This window comes from Poecilia latipinna, unplaced genomic scaffold (genome assembly GCF_001443285.1).
Source record: "Poecilia latipinna isolate Pla-1442-1.1 unplaced genomic scaffold, P_latipinna-1.0 Scaffold599, whole genome shotgun sequence".
NCBI classification, from domain to species: Eukaryota; Metazoa; Chordata; class Actinopteri; order Cyprinodontiformes; family Poeciliidae; genus Poecilia; species Poecilia latipinna.
The window spans coordinates 458614-472960 of NW_015113215.1; the positions used below are offsets into that span (position 1 = coordinate 458614).

General features: G+C 38.9%; 2 protein-coding genes across 3 annotated transcripts in view; one reads left to right on the forward strand and one right to left on the reverse strand.

The window, feature by feature from the left end:
- LOC106953741 (reticulon-4-interacting protein 1 homolog, mitochondrial-like) overlaps nucleotides 1-1515 on the forward strand; it is a 12555-nt gene extending 11040 nt beyond the window's left edge. The window contains exon 9 of the mRNA XM_015042714.1: nucleotides 987-1515. Within this exon, the coding sequence (XP_014898200.1) occupies nucleotides 987-1163 (177 nt within the window). The 3' untranslated portion in view covers nucleotides 1164-1515. The remainder of the gene's footprint in view (nucleotides 1-986) is intronic.
- A 160-nt stretch (nucleotides 1516-1675) lies between these two features.
- Nucleotides 1676-14347, reverse strand: part of LOC106953740 (uncharacterized) — a 33727-nt gene continuing 21055 nt past the window's right edge. For both annotated transcript variants that reach the window (XM_015042713.1, XM_015042712.1), the window contains 12 exons: nucleotides 13734-13894; nucleotides 13457-13577; nucleotides 12582-12727; nucleotides 11222-11348; nucleotides 9859-9888; nucleotides 9625-9737; nucleotides 9093-9225; nucleotides 7887-8026; nucleotides 5288-5411; nucleotides 4655-4813; nucleotides 3542-3707; nucleotides 1676-2115 (listed from right to left, as the gene is read on the reverse strand). In XM_015042713.1, coding sequence (XP_014898199.1) covers nucleotides 2027-2115; nucleotides 3542-3707; nucleotides 4655-4813; nucleotides 5288-5411; nucleotides 7887-8026; nucleotides 9093-9225; nucleotides 9625-9737; nucleotides 9859-9888; nucleotides 11222-11348; nucleotides 12582-12727; nucleotides 13457-13577; nucleotides 13734-13894 — 1509 coding nt within the window. In that variant the 3' untranslated portion in view covers nucleotides 1676-2026. The remainder of the gene's footprint in view (nucleotides 2116-3541; nucleotides 3708-4654; nucleotides 4814-5287; nucleotides 5412-7886; nucleotides 8027-9092; nucleotides 9226-9624; nucleotides 9738-9858; nucleotides 9889-11221; nucleotides 11349-12581; nucleotides 12728-13456; nucleotides 13578-13733; nucleotides 13895-14347) is intronic.

The window sequence follows — 14347 nt, forward strand, 5'->3', positions numbered from 1 at the left end:
GGGGGGGGGGGGGGGGGGGGGGGCCGATGCGAGTCGGGCGCCAGGAAACTGTGAATGGATTTTAAAACAGTGCTGAGCAGCCAGTCGCCGAGGCGTGTGGACCCTCTGTCCTTTTGTCCTGGGGGGCTTACAGCTTGCCTTACACTCTGACCAGTGGCTGGAAGCTGGGGAGCAAGCACACACACACACACACAAACAACAAAACCCCCACTCACTCACTCACTCACTCACTCACACACACATCCACTATCTGGTCTGTAGTGACGCCATTGCGCCCTCCATTCATTGTTAAAGACAAGAGCTGCTGACCAGAATAACAAGCTGAGCTGCCTGTGCTGGACTAGCAGAGGATTGTCCAGGCTCATCACATTCTTAACCTCTCCCTCACATTTGGCACTGTTAAAGCAGAGCTTATGTTTATTTTCAGTCCTGAATTAAATAAATCACATGTGTATAATTGTATTTTAATTTTCAAAACCTGTCGGTGTTAAAAAGATTAAAAAAAAACAAACAAACTTTTATTTCTAATATTTTGTAAAGCAAAACAAAACATCAGCTCATCACTTTTGACTTTTAAGGCATGTCTCTGTCCAAAAGGCTACATCTATGACTGTACATGTGATCAAATTGATGGATGCACTTTTTTTTGTGAGATTATTTTTCTGCTGTGAAATATTATTTTAAGACCTTGTTATCAGGTCTTAAAATGACTATAACCACTGCAGTTTGTAGTTATAGTCACTGCTTTGCAGCGGGGAGAGACTACTGTGTTCAGTGCTGGCTCATTTTATCCTGAATCCACAAAATAGAACCGAGCAACTTCAGTCAAAAACTACAGGATCAGAAGGCAGGGAAACTCCCTCATGAAGCATTTGAAGAAAAAAAAAAAAAAAGCCCACTGCAACTCTAGACAGGTTCATAATTTTTCACCCAACACCTACTGAATCGATTCTACTTTAAGCTTCTGAATTTTTCGTTCGTTCCAGATCCTGCCGGTTGTGGAGGCCCAGTTTCCGTTTAGCCAGGTGCCTCAAGCGTTCCAGAAGCTGGAGCAGGGCCACGCCAGAGGGAAGACTGTCGTCGAGGTGGCTGAAGACGCCAAGTACACGGAGGCCGCGGAGTTTGAGCAAAAAGCGCAAGAAACGACACTGCAGCAAAATTGAAGACGAAAATTGCCAAGAGAATCCCTCGTGCGCTTCTTTGACCTTTCACAGTGTTACAACTCACAGCGACAGAGTGTGAACTCCAAATGGGAAAGGTCACGAGCGGAAGAGAAGAGAGAAAGCCAAATGATGTTTTTCTTACAGCGCTCACCTTTCTGCGCCATTTTATATTTACAAACGGTGTTTTAATTATGCTGTGTTCATGCTTTATTGAAATTAAAGTACATTTAAAATGGTGACATTTAAAAGTTATTCCATGTTATATATATATATATATATATATATATATATATAAAAAATGGAATTTGGTTTAATCATCTTTAAAGGTTTCTCAGTAAAAGACTTGAATTTGTTTGTACTCGTTTGTGTTTTCTTGCTGGAATAACATAGCCATGTATTGCATGTTGCATGTTTACATTATCTGAACAGAATTTATTTATTTTTTTTTTTTGAGAAAAATAAATTCTCATTAAATCAATCCTTTCCACATTTGTAAAATAGTGATGCATATGCAATATATTTAAGACATTTATTGACAAAAATAAGTTTTACAGCTTTAATAATTCTGGTAAAACAAAAAAAAAAGACAAATGATTATTGCTTGTATTTTATGCAGATGGATTGTAAGGCAGGACACAGCGGCATGCTGTTACTTTTTATGTAACAGCATTTATGTAGGTTTTAAAAAAATCAAAGTATTTTCAAGTTCCTACTTAATATATGCTTAATGGGTAATAATACATTCTTAGAAAATTTACTCTCCGTGTTGACCTCCCTCATCGAAAGGTCTGAAGCCAAATGTCGTCCTCTCTGGCCTCCAACAAAGTTCTTCTTATAATGAGGAAAAAGTTCAACAAAGCCGTTTAAATGACCTCCACGTGCCATCTCTGCTGTAGTTTATGTTTGTCAAGTGTGTTGAGAATCACTTGGTTTTTATCGTAGTGATGTCCACCTGAAATGCAAAACACGTCGTCAGTTAGTATCCAGATAATTAAACGTTTGTTTCCTTTTTAAATCATAAAGGCATATAAATTATCAATGTAATCCTATTTAAGAAGGAATTCATGCTGCAAATTATTTACCTGATCAGAATTAAATGACTAGGTCGGAGGCGAGATCAATGCTCACAGTTATATGCATATGATATTTTATAACGCACAGTAATATTCAGTAAGTTAGCATATTAAAGAAAAGTTCATTCACAATTTCAGTGTTTAATCCACAAGGTGTCACTAATGAACAGCTTTTTTTTGAGGGGAAAGCTAAGTAATAGAGTGCCAATTGTTAAATTTTCGTTTCAGCATAATCCGCCCAAAAGAAAATTGTAAAAGCACAGACAACATTAAGGAACATTATTGCATTATTATGAAGAGTAATGGATACAGTAGTTAAATTTCAACCTGAAATGATTGGTCATTTGTCTAATAATGCTTCTTGAAAATGAACCAATTTAACTTTTTTTGCAGTTTCTTATTCTTGCCCTGCTTTACAAACACAAACTTTAATGTCTTCTTTAAATGGGATTTTAAATGACTGACCATTACAAAGTATAGCGCTAATGTGAAGTTCAAGGAAAAGGTAGAGCGTGTTCTGGGTTCGACATGCAGCCATTTGTCTTCCTTCTCGCTCTCTCCTCACTGTTTCCTGCCAGTTTACTGTCCAATAAAGGCCACTAATGCTAAAAACATCTAAAAAATTGGATGCCATTAGCATTCTCCCCTGTAAGGCAGTGATCTCTAACTGCATTCCTCAAGGGCACACCCTGCTTCAGCATACCTAGCTCCACTTTTAGCTCATTAGCAAAACTCTGTAGAGGCTGACTATATGCTAGTGAGGCAGTGTAGCCATCCATTTTCACATTATGCCAAAAGTGTTTTTTATGTTGTTTTTTTTTGTTTGCCAAAATCCCCTTTGGCAAAAGATGACTCTGGCCATTATTTTTGAAAGGTGACAATATGATGGACTGAGAAATGACCTGTTCCTGTTTGTTAAATAATCTTCCCTAACAAACCTCTGATGTACAGTATTTATAGTCGTGTGTCTCATTATAAGCATAGCTTTATTAATCTTCCACTTCATAGTGATGAACCACTTTATATTTGTCTATCACATAAATTAGCATAAAAATACATACAAATGTTTAATTGAAATCTGTGAAAATGCAAAAAAAAAAAAAGAAAAAAAGTTCAAAGGGGTAAAAGTACTTTATCAAAGCTCTTAACTGGAGATTATTTCTTATTTTATAAGAATAAATAAAATAATTTCATAAGAAATAATCTCCAGTGGTGACTTTTTACCTTTTTAGATGTGTAAGATAAATAACTTGGACTGCCTATCTTTTATGATTCAAGAGCCACATGTCAGGCTTGGAGGCTCACCTTTGACTTCCAGGACCAGATCACCCTTGGGGATGTAGCGGATGAAGCCTTCAGGGGTGATGCTCCAGAGGTGGAGTTGGTTGTTGAGCTCCGGCGGCGTGAGACCGACTCGGGTTCCAGCAATCGTGACACTGCCACTTGGACTCAGGCAGCACTCCTCCAAGAGCTGGATGCAGGTAATTAGAAAGAAACAGAAGCAAGCATCTCTTATTAGTACAGAAGAGCAATATATTGGTGCACCAGTTATCAAAATCTCACAATCTGTCTTCAATCAGCTTTGACCAGTGAGCAGCCGGTCAGATATAAAGGAATTTATTTTGTTTTTCTGTTATGTAAGACATCAAACTTGAACACTTCCACGTTATCAGGTCGCCAGCAAACAGCATGCTCTTTTGTTTTAGTTCAGAAAAACCCCATAAAGGTTAGGAACATGTGAGTCGATGCATAAAAGGAAATAATTCTTCAGTTTCTGTTGGGCTCAAAGCTGCTGAGTCAATGGAATATGAACAACTCTTTATACAGCCATTTCTTTGTCACATTTAATTAAATTTAATTAAAATCACAATCATCGAGCCAGACCTCAAAGAACATGTGATACGTACGCCTGATGCGCACATCTCTCTTAATTATGTCTTGAAAACGATTGAATGTCCAAATTAATTTCCATTCACTCCAGGATTAAACTCAATAATGGTCCTTCCGGTCCAAAGAATTTGCCTAATCTCGGTTTTTGTTTTAAATTGGACTATTACGTTAGTTTCATTTTTCAAAGTTGCTGAAGATTGTCCCAGCCTCAGGGTTCCTGCACATTTACCTGATGAAAGCTACACACCGTCTTAGACCCAAACGTCCAGGGCAATTTTTTTTTGGTCATATCCTCTTGAGCTCAAGCTTTAGATCTTGATGGATGGATAGACAAGTCCATAAGAAAACATAAGAACTTACACCAACATGCTGACTGCACATTGAATTTTTATGCTCTATTTTCTTTTTCCATGCTTATTCAGATCTGGGAGGTAGTGCAATCAAATACATTTTTTTGGACTGCGTAGAAGCCCTTTGGGAACAATGCATGCCTTTGACATTACCAATATGACAATGACCAGCTTGTACCTTGCAGTGTAAATATCCGTCCTGGTAGGACCATATCTGCTCCACGCCGGCCGTCTCTTCAGTTTCTTGTATCCGCAGAAGTTTGACGTCATCCAAATCACCAGTCACTGACATTATTAGACCCGTCTGCCGGTTTCTTAAACGGAAGTACACTTGCTTCTGCACACACAAGGAAAGACATTTAAGCTGTGAAGATCAGAGGTTAAATGACATTTGCTATTGGATTAAAAGTGGGTTTTTTTTTTTCTTTCTTTCTGAGTTAGGTTTTAAAAGGGGCAACAAATCAAAGTAAAGATTCATCAGTCGGGTTTTTCCCGGCCAATTTCCTTTGAGGGCCTTTTTAACAAAGGGCAAAACAACAAAAAGCAGAATAAATGTTCACGCTGCTGGTGAATGTGTTTGTAAAACAAGAATGCCTGGAACCTTTAGCTTTGATACATTTACTTAAAAAAAAAGAAGATTTTTCAGTGTCTGTTCAGCAGTTTGGTGATTCCAATCTCTCTGGTGAATCTCCAAATAAAATGGATGCCAAGAACAGATGTGTCTGTTACATATGTATGCACGCAGTCTTTAGAAGTTGACATTAAGTACAACCTTTGAACTACGGTAGGTATGACACAGGGAGGAGCAAACCTGTAGAAGAGGGCGAAGAGATCCAATTTTCTGCCAGCTGCTGAACTTCCGCCAGTCGGGAACCTCGCCAGGTTTCAGTAAAATCTGGCCACCCCTGTAGTTGATTCCCTCATATAATATCCACCTGATGCAAGAAAAAGAAAAAAAGACAAATCTTACATCTTGCATGATTACAGCAAACCCATATAAGTAAATATCACTTCAAGATGAAAAAGGCAGAATTTTTCTTCTTGTGTCTCCATATACATGCCTTTGAATAACTGCTTATTCTCAAGACTGCAACACATAAAAGAGAAAAAGACAAACTGCACTTATGCATCCAAAAATATGTTTTTAATCTTTATCAGATTTATATATTATACATATATAAAAATAATCAATTTTGTTGGTTATGATTCATGTCATGGATTGAAGCCAATAATTAAATAAAAAAAAAAAATTGATCTGTTAATGACTGACAAAATGAGAGAACGCCAACCTCTCTAAGATAATCTTTTAAAAGGTTCTGAGGTAATCCTGATTTTTGCTCTGCAGTGGGAATAAGCCACTCCACTGCAAGCTCTTTATTTCCTCAGCTGGACTCACACCTGCAGTCTGAATCTGGCACATCGGCGGCAGGTTTCCATCATTGATCTGCATGTCAGCGGTGCGACTGTGAGATGTGCTGAGGCAGCACTCTGGATTTGAAATCTGATGAACATCTCCATCTCCATTTCACACCCAGTCATTTACACAAATAGCTCCCGTTCCCTCTGTCGCGATAGGAGTCTTTGAGATTCTCTCTTAAGCATGTTTAAAAACAGCCTCTGTTTTTAAAGGAGAACAAAGCCAGGCGTTTCTTTTTTTTTCTTTCTTTCTATTTTGAGGTTGTCAACCTTTCAGCTTGTTTCTTTCATCACCAAAAATCAATTAGATTTATTTTTGGGTTCTTTTTGGTTTGTCTGCTAAAGTTCATCCATTTTTTTAAGACTCGAAGGCAGAGGTTTGTCACACAGCTAATTACTATGGAAGCAAGAAGCTTCAAAACCACCATAAATGATACATTTAGAAACAGCACTTCTAAGAACCGGCAGAGCAAAGACTGATTTTATTTTTTTCTTTTCAGTGAACATAAAAAAAAAAACAGCTCTCTGTTTCATGCCTTCCATTGCAGAATAAATTACTTTGACAGAACAGTGTTTCTGATCTGCAGCAGAAACACAACCCATGCATGAGCCTGTCAGTCACTGCCTGCTGACAGCTGGCTACCTGCCTTACATTCTGCAGAATCATGTCATGCCCACTCAGCCAGAGCTTTGTTCTCCAGCATCCTTTTATCTTTTCAAATGAAAAATGAAAAAGTTTAATGGAGGAATCCAAAATGCTAGAAATTTGGGAGCTTAAATGTCTCTATTCAACAACGTTAAAAACAAATAGATTAGACTTTATGTTTATGGGGGGAAAAAAAGAGGCTACTTTTTATTTAAAGAATTTTGACTTTGTTAGCAGAGCTTAGAATAGAAACATGCACAAAATGGACCAGGTCAGACCATGTCTGTGGCTAACTTGTCGAAACATTGCCAATAAGATAATTAAACAGGAACCGAAATGCAGTTGGTTTTTTTGTAAGTAAATGTGTTACAATTAAAAACAGTTACAACCAAATACAAGAATTAACATGATGTTCACTGCAACATCTTTTATTTTCTTAGAAAAAGATGCACTCGCACACACCTTTTCAGATCTTCGGACAACTTCTCCATCCCACTGAGGTCAGAACTTTGTGATGGCCACGCCAAAACATTAACTTTGTTGTCCAGTTATTGTTTGTTTGGAAGATCCTTTTGAGCCCATGTCGGTACAGGACAGTTTGACTGTGGATAACGACACTATTTACCAGCTTCAGCCAGAATCTAGACAAGGTCTTTGGCTTTTGTTCTGAGGTAAAGATGCACATTTCGGACCAAAATACGTTCATCTCCTGGACAGAGAACCCTTCTCCTTTCTGAGCAGCACATTGCTTGTGCATTCCCACCGTGTCTATACTTGCATATAACTGTTTGAACAGATGAACGAGACACCTTTAAACATCTGTAAATTGTTCTCAGGGAATGAACCAGATTCGTACAGTTGCACCGTTTCCTTCCTGATATCTTGGCTCTGACTTCCTTTGACTTTCCCATCGTGTCAAACAAGAAAGCAGTGTGTTCCAGGTGTGGCATGAAAAATACGTCTACAGGTGTGCCTCCAATTAACTCAGATGTTTGTGTTTGGGGCGTCCTTCCACAAACATCTATAAAAAAGGTTTGACTCAAGTCATACGGTTTAGACAATTATCCCTGCTGCTGACCAAATGTACTTTTGAACTTTTGAAATAAAGAAAAGACACAAAAAAATCTCAAAAAGAAAAAAAAAAAAAGTCCCTGCTTTGTTCTCTGGCATTTAGGAAATAGAAATAATTTAGGTAATTCTACCTGACCTAAAACAAGAGAGGTTTGAACAGATTTAACTTCAGACAGTGTGTGTGTCATTTTATTTGGTGTATGCAAATATCTGATTTCAATTGCATATGCATATAATTTGGGTTGCACCAGTCCGGCATGGGTTACAATGTACTCACATGCCTCCCTTCACCAGCACGGACTGGACTCGGCTGCATCCTCCCGCCAGCGGAAGGTTGACTGATCCTTCTGTGAGCAGCACCCTCTTCCCCCGCAAACCGCACCGCTCGAACAGAGTGATGGATGGCAGAGAAAACTCCTGCCAAGAAAGTCAAAAGAAGGAGCATTAACAAACTCGGAAAACTGCAGGTCACGCAGTTCGAAATAAGAGTCATTTCAGAAGTTGCCCTGGAAACCGACCGCACTCAGACCTCTGTGCTTCTTGGCAAATAAGCTGTCTGGAAACTTGTAAAGAAGGCCTGTTTTATAAATTGATGTAAGTGTCTTATTTGTGACTGGACAGCACCTTTTATGAGTACAAGGACAAAGAACTGAACTGTCCAATTCTTTGTACAAAATCAACATTAAATGGTTTGAACTCAAAATACTTTACAATTTAAATTTAGTTTATGGATTCTTACAAGTTCATAAATATATAAATCACTCTCTTGGGGTTACGTAACAACATTTGCCTTGTTTAGAAACCACAAGGCAGCTTGATGGATTCCATTGTGGGTGGCCAGAACTGTGGACAAGAGTGGTAATGGTATAAATAATTACACCGCATATGTATAATAAATTCCAAAGCATCAAATACATAATAACAAAACAATGGAAATCATCATATCCATCATATTTCCTCAATAAAGGAAGTGTAAAATGGTGAAACAACAGAAACAGCTAACACTTTGTCCACTGATAAAAACAACTAGTAGTAATCAACAGGCTAAAATCCATTTTTAGAGCTGCACTTCATTATCTAACATCTCTCTTCAAACTACTACATCTTATTTGCCAAAACCGCCTTCCATGTAAAATGTGTAGATAGTCAAAATACAGATATATTAAGAATTTTAACAAGGCAGCCAGTGATTTCTAACTGATTGAATTTCAGTTCTTAGTGTTCGACTCTGTAATAGAACAAGCAGCAAAACTAATTTCCACTTTTCTGATTCTAACAATAACCTGAGCAGTTTCCAGGGAGCAGAGCACCCCAAAAATGAATGGCAACACAATCGGTGAAAGCCTTTATCTCACACACACTGATTTATGAAACACAGCACACAAAGAAGATGTAAAGCGCTGCACCTTTAAAGGGACAAGCAAGCCAAAACACAGAGGTGGGTGGAATGGCATTAAAAAAAATCGACAAAATACAGACTCACAAAGCCAACAGTCTGCAGCGACAGGATGGATGAGCTCCCGCCGACACAGCCCATCGCTCTCAGATCTGGGTAACTTCCTTCCTCTAACACATACATCTTCCCTGTGAAGTTCTGCCCTTCAAACGCCAGCCAGCTGAGGGTAATTTGCATGAACATGGACATGGAATGCAAAGGAAAAAACGAAGATTACAATGGAAAAAAAACAAAAAAACAAGTCATTTTCTTTAACATGTTTTTGCATTTGTGCTAATTTTTATTTGATAAGCAGTACAATAAACAAATGCCAAAAAAGCAAAGTGAAATATCTGTAGGCAATGCCGTGTATTTTAATCAGCTCGTATATGAAAACAACTGAAAAGCAGAGCTGTTAGCAGACTCGGAGATTATTCTTTTCAGCCACAGCGCCTCCATGTTTAAGCTCCGCTTTTCGAAGGTTGTTGCAAAGTGTCCGTAAGCACTATTGATTCAGCCTGTCATAACTCAAAAACAGTTACAGTGAAATGTTTTCCCCTCAGCGTGTGGGATTGCTCACCTCCCTGCCAGGACTTTGCAGGAAGCCACTGAGAAACCATCCTGCAGGCACTGTGCACTGTCCTCCAGGACAAGGACAGAGCCCTGGAAACCGGGATCAGAGAAAAGCTGCACCTGGTGGGACACAGAGAAGAGCAAAACAATAACAGAATGAGTCACGTCCCTTCACACAAAGTCACATCAGATGGACAAGAGTACAAGTTTGCGCACTAATATTGTTGTGGCCAGGGCCTACCTTAAACTTGGCAGTGTTCTCAAAATCATTCTGCAATGAAAGGAAAGAGAAATGAAACTAATTTAAAACGAAAACACATCTAAGGAAAGAGAATTGAAAATAAAAAAATGCAGTCTATGCTTTATAATTGCTGACAAAAATCCTCAAACATTTTTTTCCCCCGATTGTTATGTACAAAGTCGATATGAAACGAATGGGCGACATAAAAATCTACTTTTTGTACAGTTGCTTAAATGGACCAAATGTTCTTGGAGGTTGAGGTGGAATTATAACCATCAGCCTCACATGGACACAAAGTGTAGCATTTTTATTAAGATTCCTCAAACCTGTTCATGAATAATTCATGTTATTGTTCTTGGAACAGTTCTTAAAGCAGTTTCTGGTCAGAGTCTGCTGAGACTCTCCTACATATATTGATTAGATTCACCCTTTAAGGCGGAGGGATGTTCTACTTCATGCAAATATCTGTTTGTGAAATTGATTAAAGTTAGTACTCAGCTTACCTGAAAAAAAATAAATAAATCATTGGAAGGAGTCAGGAGTTGATAACTTCAAGGTCTATAAATGCTTTGAACTCAGCAGAATGCAGCCACTTAGTATGTTTTTCTTTATGATGTGTTGAAATGAAAGCAGCAATAAACCCATTAAACTTAAAGGGTTTCTAGTATAATTTTTTTTTATGTGTTTTGATTGCGATCGAATGAACCCGTTTGTGGGTTTATAGGCTTCTAATGCATCATATTTCTCCCTTCGTAGTGACAAAACTGTTTCTTTGGAATGCCTGTTTCATTTACATTTTCGGGGATTTCACTTGTTTTTAGATAAAGTGATTAGAGAAGAACACTTTAATCAGTAAATTAATCTTTTTTTTTTGTTTGTTTTCACTCAATTTTTGACGCTACACTACACCCCGCTGCATAAACAGTGACTGTTTATCCTCTTGTTTGTAACCAAAACAGCTTCTGCATGAGTCACCTTTCTGATCATTCTGATGATGTTCCCTTTCCACAGGCCACATTTTCGTTCTTGATTTGACAGTGACTCATGCTTCTGAAGATATTTTCTCTGTGTAGAATTGCCCAAGAACTCCCGAGATGCATCTGCTCCGTCTTATTATTAGATTGTGCTACAAAGATGAGTGTTGTGACTGGTCACATGCAGCGGGTCAGAGCTGGGGAAGTGAAATCTTGTCAGACACGCTCCTCTAACCCTCCAGCCCAAACAAAAACATTTTCTGTTTTAGCGACAGAATGCTAAAATACGACGCACTCGCTGGGCCGTCTGAGTAACAACCAGGCAACTTTTCCGCCAAAAGCGAAAACAGTGAGATTTCATGGTTTCCCTGTGAGTCACCCGCTCTTACCAGCACGACAGGCATAGTCGAGCCAACTTTGTGCTGCAGCGCGCCCCAGTCTTCTGGGCTCCCATACAGGCCTTTCTCCAGGATGTAGGACTCGCCGCAAAAGTCCGGCTCTTCAAACACAACCCAGCTACAGGTGGGTAAAAAAAAGAAGAAAAAAAAACAAACAACAAAGCAGATGAGGAGGAGAGTGATCTCTCTGACAGACATGACAATTTTCAATTTCATTCTGTTTTAATTAACAGTGACAGGTTAGTGTTTGATGTGACCACAATTCCTGAGAAAGATCACCGCAAGATTCCAAGTCGTGCGTAACTCTCATACGCTGCAGCAATATTTGGACAGAATCCAAACTAATAGCGCAGTTAATGCTACGTGGTAGCATGTCAGCATTTTATTGCGAATCACCATAAGTCTTGGCGTTTTGGATCTGGTTCCTTGAATTTAAATAAAAATATATAAAAAAATAGAGCAAGGGAGTGTATTTGCCTTTATAGACGAACAGCATGAGAGGCAAGTCAAATTCAAACGCGTCAGAACCAATCACAGGCTCGCAGGCACGGCGGGAGAACATGGGCGAGGCGGTGCAGCCTAATGGCAGACAAGCAGCGCAGCAAGAATTTCAGCACTGTGAGCTCTTCCTTCTTCCTCGTAAAGAAGGACGCAATGTTCCGCTCCGCAGTAATAACAGTCTTGTTAGTTTCTCCCTTGGGAAGCAAGTTGGCATTGCGTGTTCTGCTCTTCATTATCCCTATTTGCTCTCAGTTTGTTTTATTTCTACACTAAAACAAAAAAAAGAAAAAAAAAAAAGAAAAGAGCACAGACCACAACCAAATACCACGGCTGCATGTTTCTTGCTTACATATAAATAGAGATCATGAGTAGATGTTTTTTTTTTTTTTTTTTTGTTTTGTTTTTTTTTATTCAGAGAGCCATCACCTCCTCCACACATAGTGTGAAACTGAATTTCACAATTATCCCACAGCACAGCAGGGTGTGAGGCAGCGTGCTCCAACGTAAACATACCTAGACAAGGAAGTGCAGGCTTGGAGAACTAAAAAACATTAGCAAATTTGTTCCTCTGTCTTGACCTGTCTGCCTGGGTGTGGCAGTTTTTGCCGCTACACCTGAACCACGAAGAATGGCAGTAAATCAACAAGGCTTTGCAGGAACTCTCAGCTAATTATGAACTTGAAGGGAAGAAAAACATTTTTGAAAAGCGCCCACGTTACTAGAATTTAGCAGGAATGTTAAGTACTCAAGATATTGTTTCCAGCAAAGCGCCTTTTAGTTTCATTTGCTGCTCGCATAAAAAGCAAAAAAAAAGACTTCTAGGATGAATATATTAAAAAGTGTCACTTACACGCCACTTTTGACTTCGATAGACTGCGTCTTCATGCCGTAGCCCGTGTCGTCCATGTTAACAACAGGCACGGTGAGGTCAATGTTCAAGCCAAGGTGGCCAAGGTTTTTGTCAGTGAACAGCTTCAGGTGAGGAGATAGAAAATCCTGCCACAAAAAAATAAAATAAAATAAAATCCACCAGACTCACAAATGAACAAAGATAAGAAGAAAATGCTGGATGTGTCACAGCACGCCAAAATCTGCATTATTCACAAATCACAACACAAAAATTAGCTAAGAAGCCCATTAGTAAAATGTTTTCATTACGCTGTTAAACACTAATTTAATGTTGGTCATCCAAGTTAATCACAAAAAACTATTCATACCATCTGAAACACTGGACATGTAAAAACATGTCATTCTAGTATGAGATTCCCACATTATCTGATTGCTTTATTTGAAACTAAAAACAATGTTTTGTACTGGTGCTAAAATATTTTACCACATTTTTTGTAGGTAGAACAATGCTACCCATAATATGTATGTATTTTAATTGAAAAACATAACTTAGGAAACAGCTCAAATTTATAAGTCACTTAACTTGGGGAATTTCAAGACGCTGATCATTTCTCTGACATTTCATTAAAAACTGCAGTAACAATATTTAATCTCCATAAGCATGATGCCTTGTGGAATCAGGAAAAATCGTGCCCAGAATTTCTACTGTGAGGTTGATGCCTTAAGAATTTGCGTGTAAAACTTTAGAACTTGGTTGCGCATCACAAATCTGACTGGTCAGTTTTTAGACAAATTCCACTTATTTCAATGTATTACATGTTTCCATCTGCTTTGGTCAGACATGGGCCAGAGGAACGTATTTAGTGCAGGACTCACAGATATTATTGGTCGTAGCGACAGAAGCTCAGAGCCTCCCCATTCGCTGCAGTCCAGGTACTCCCCTTCCTCCAGGATGTGCTGCTGACCCTCGAACCCGGGCAGGGTGTAGCCCACCCAGCTGGAAGAGGAAAACATCTGTACTTCAGCTCCATTTATAGATTCTGCTGTTTAAACAGTTTGAGAGTTGAATGCGCTCGGCTTAGGACTGAGACAATGACACCTTAATTTCAACTTGCACAAGGTTAGGATGAAAAAGCGTGAGAAGATGACTCACAGTCCTCCAATGATTTTTAAAGATCCCACAGATTTAAGTGCCCTTGTTTCGAGGTTTGTTCCCTCTGCAGCGAGGCCTCCTTCTGTCTCGTAAAAGCTCAAAACGTCGCTGTCGATTTCTAAGCAGGAGCCCTCAAAGCCGGCCTTCTCGTACACCAAAGCCTGCAAAAAGGCACAGGCAGACTGCATTCAAGACCACTCAGTTCAAAATAGCTGTTAAAGTGTAATACAGGTCCTTCTCAAAAAAATAGCATATTGTGATAAAGTTCATTATTTTCCATAATGTAATAAAAATTATACTGTCATATATTAGATTCATTGCACACCAACTGAAATATTTCAGGTCTTTTATTGTTTAATACTGATGATTTTGGCATACAGCTCATGAAAACCCAAAATTCCTGTCTCAAAAAATTAGCATATCATGAAAAGGTTCTCTGAACGACCAATTAACCTCATCATCTGAATCAACGAAGTAACTCTAAACACCTGCAAAAGATTCATTACTCAAAACCGCAATCATGGGTAAAACTGCTGACCTGACTGCTGTCCAGACGCCCATCACTGACGCCCTCATGCAAGAGGGTAAGACACAGAAAGAAATTTCTGAACGAA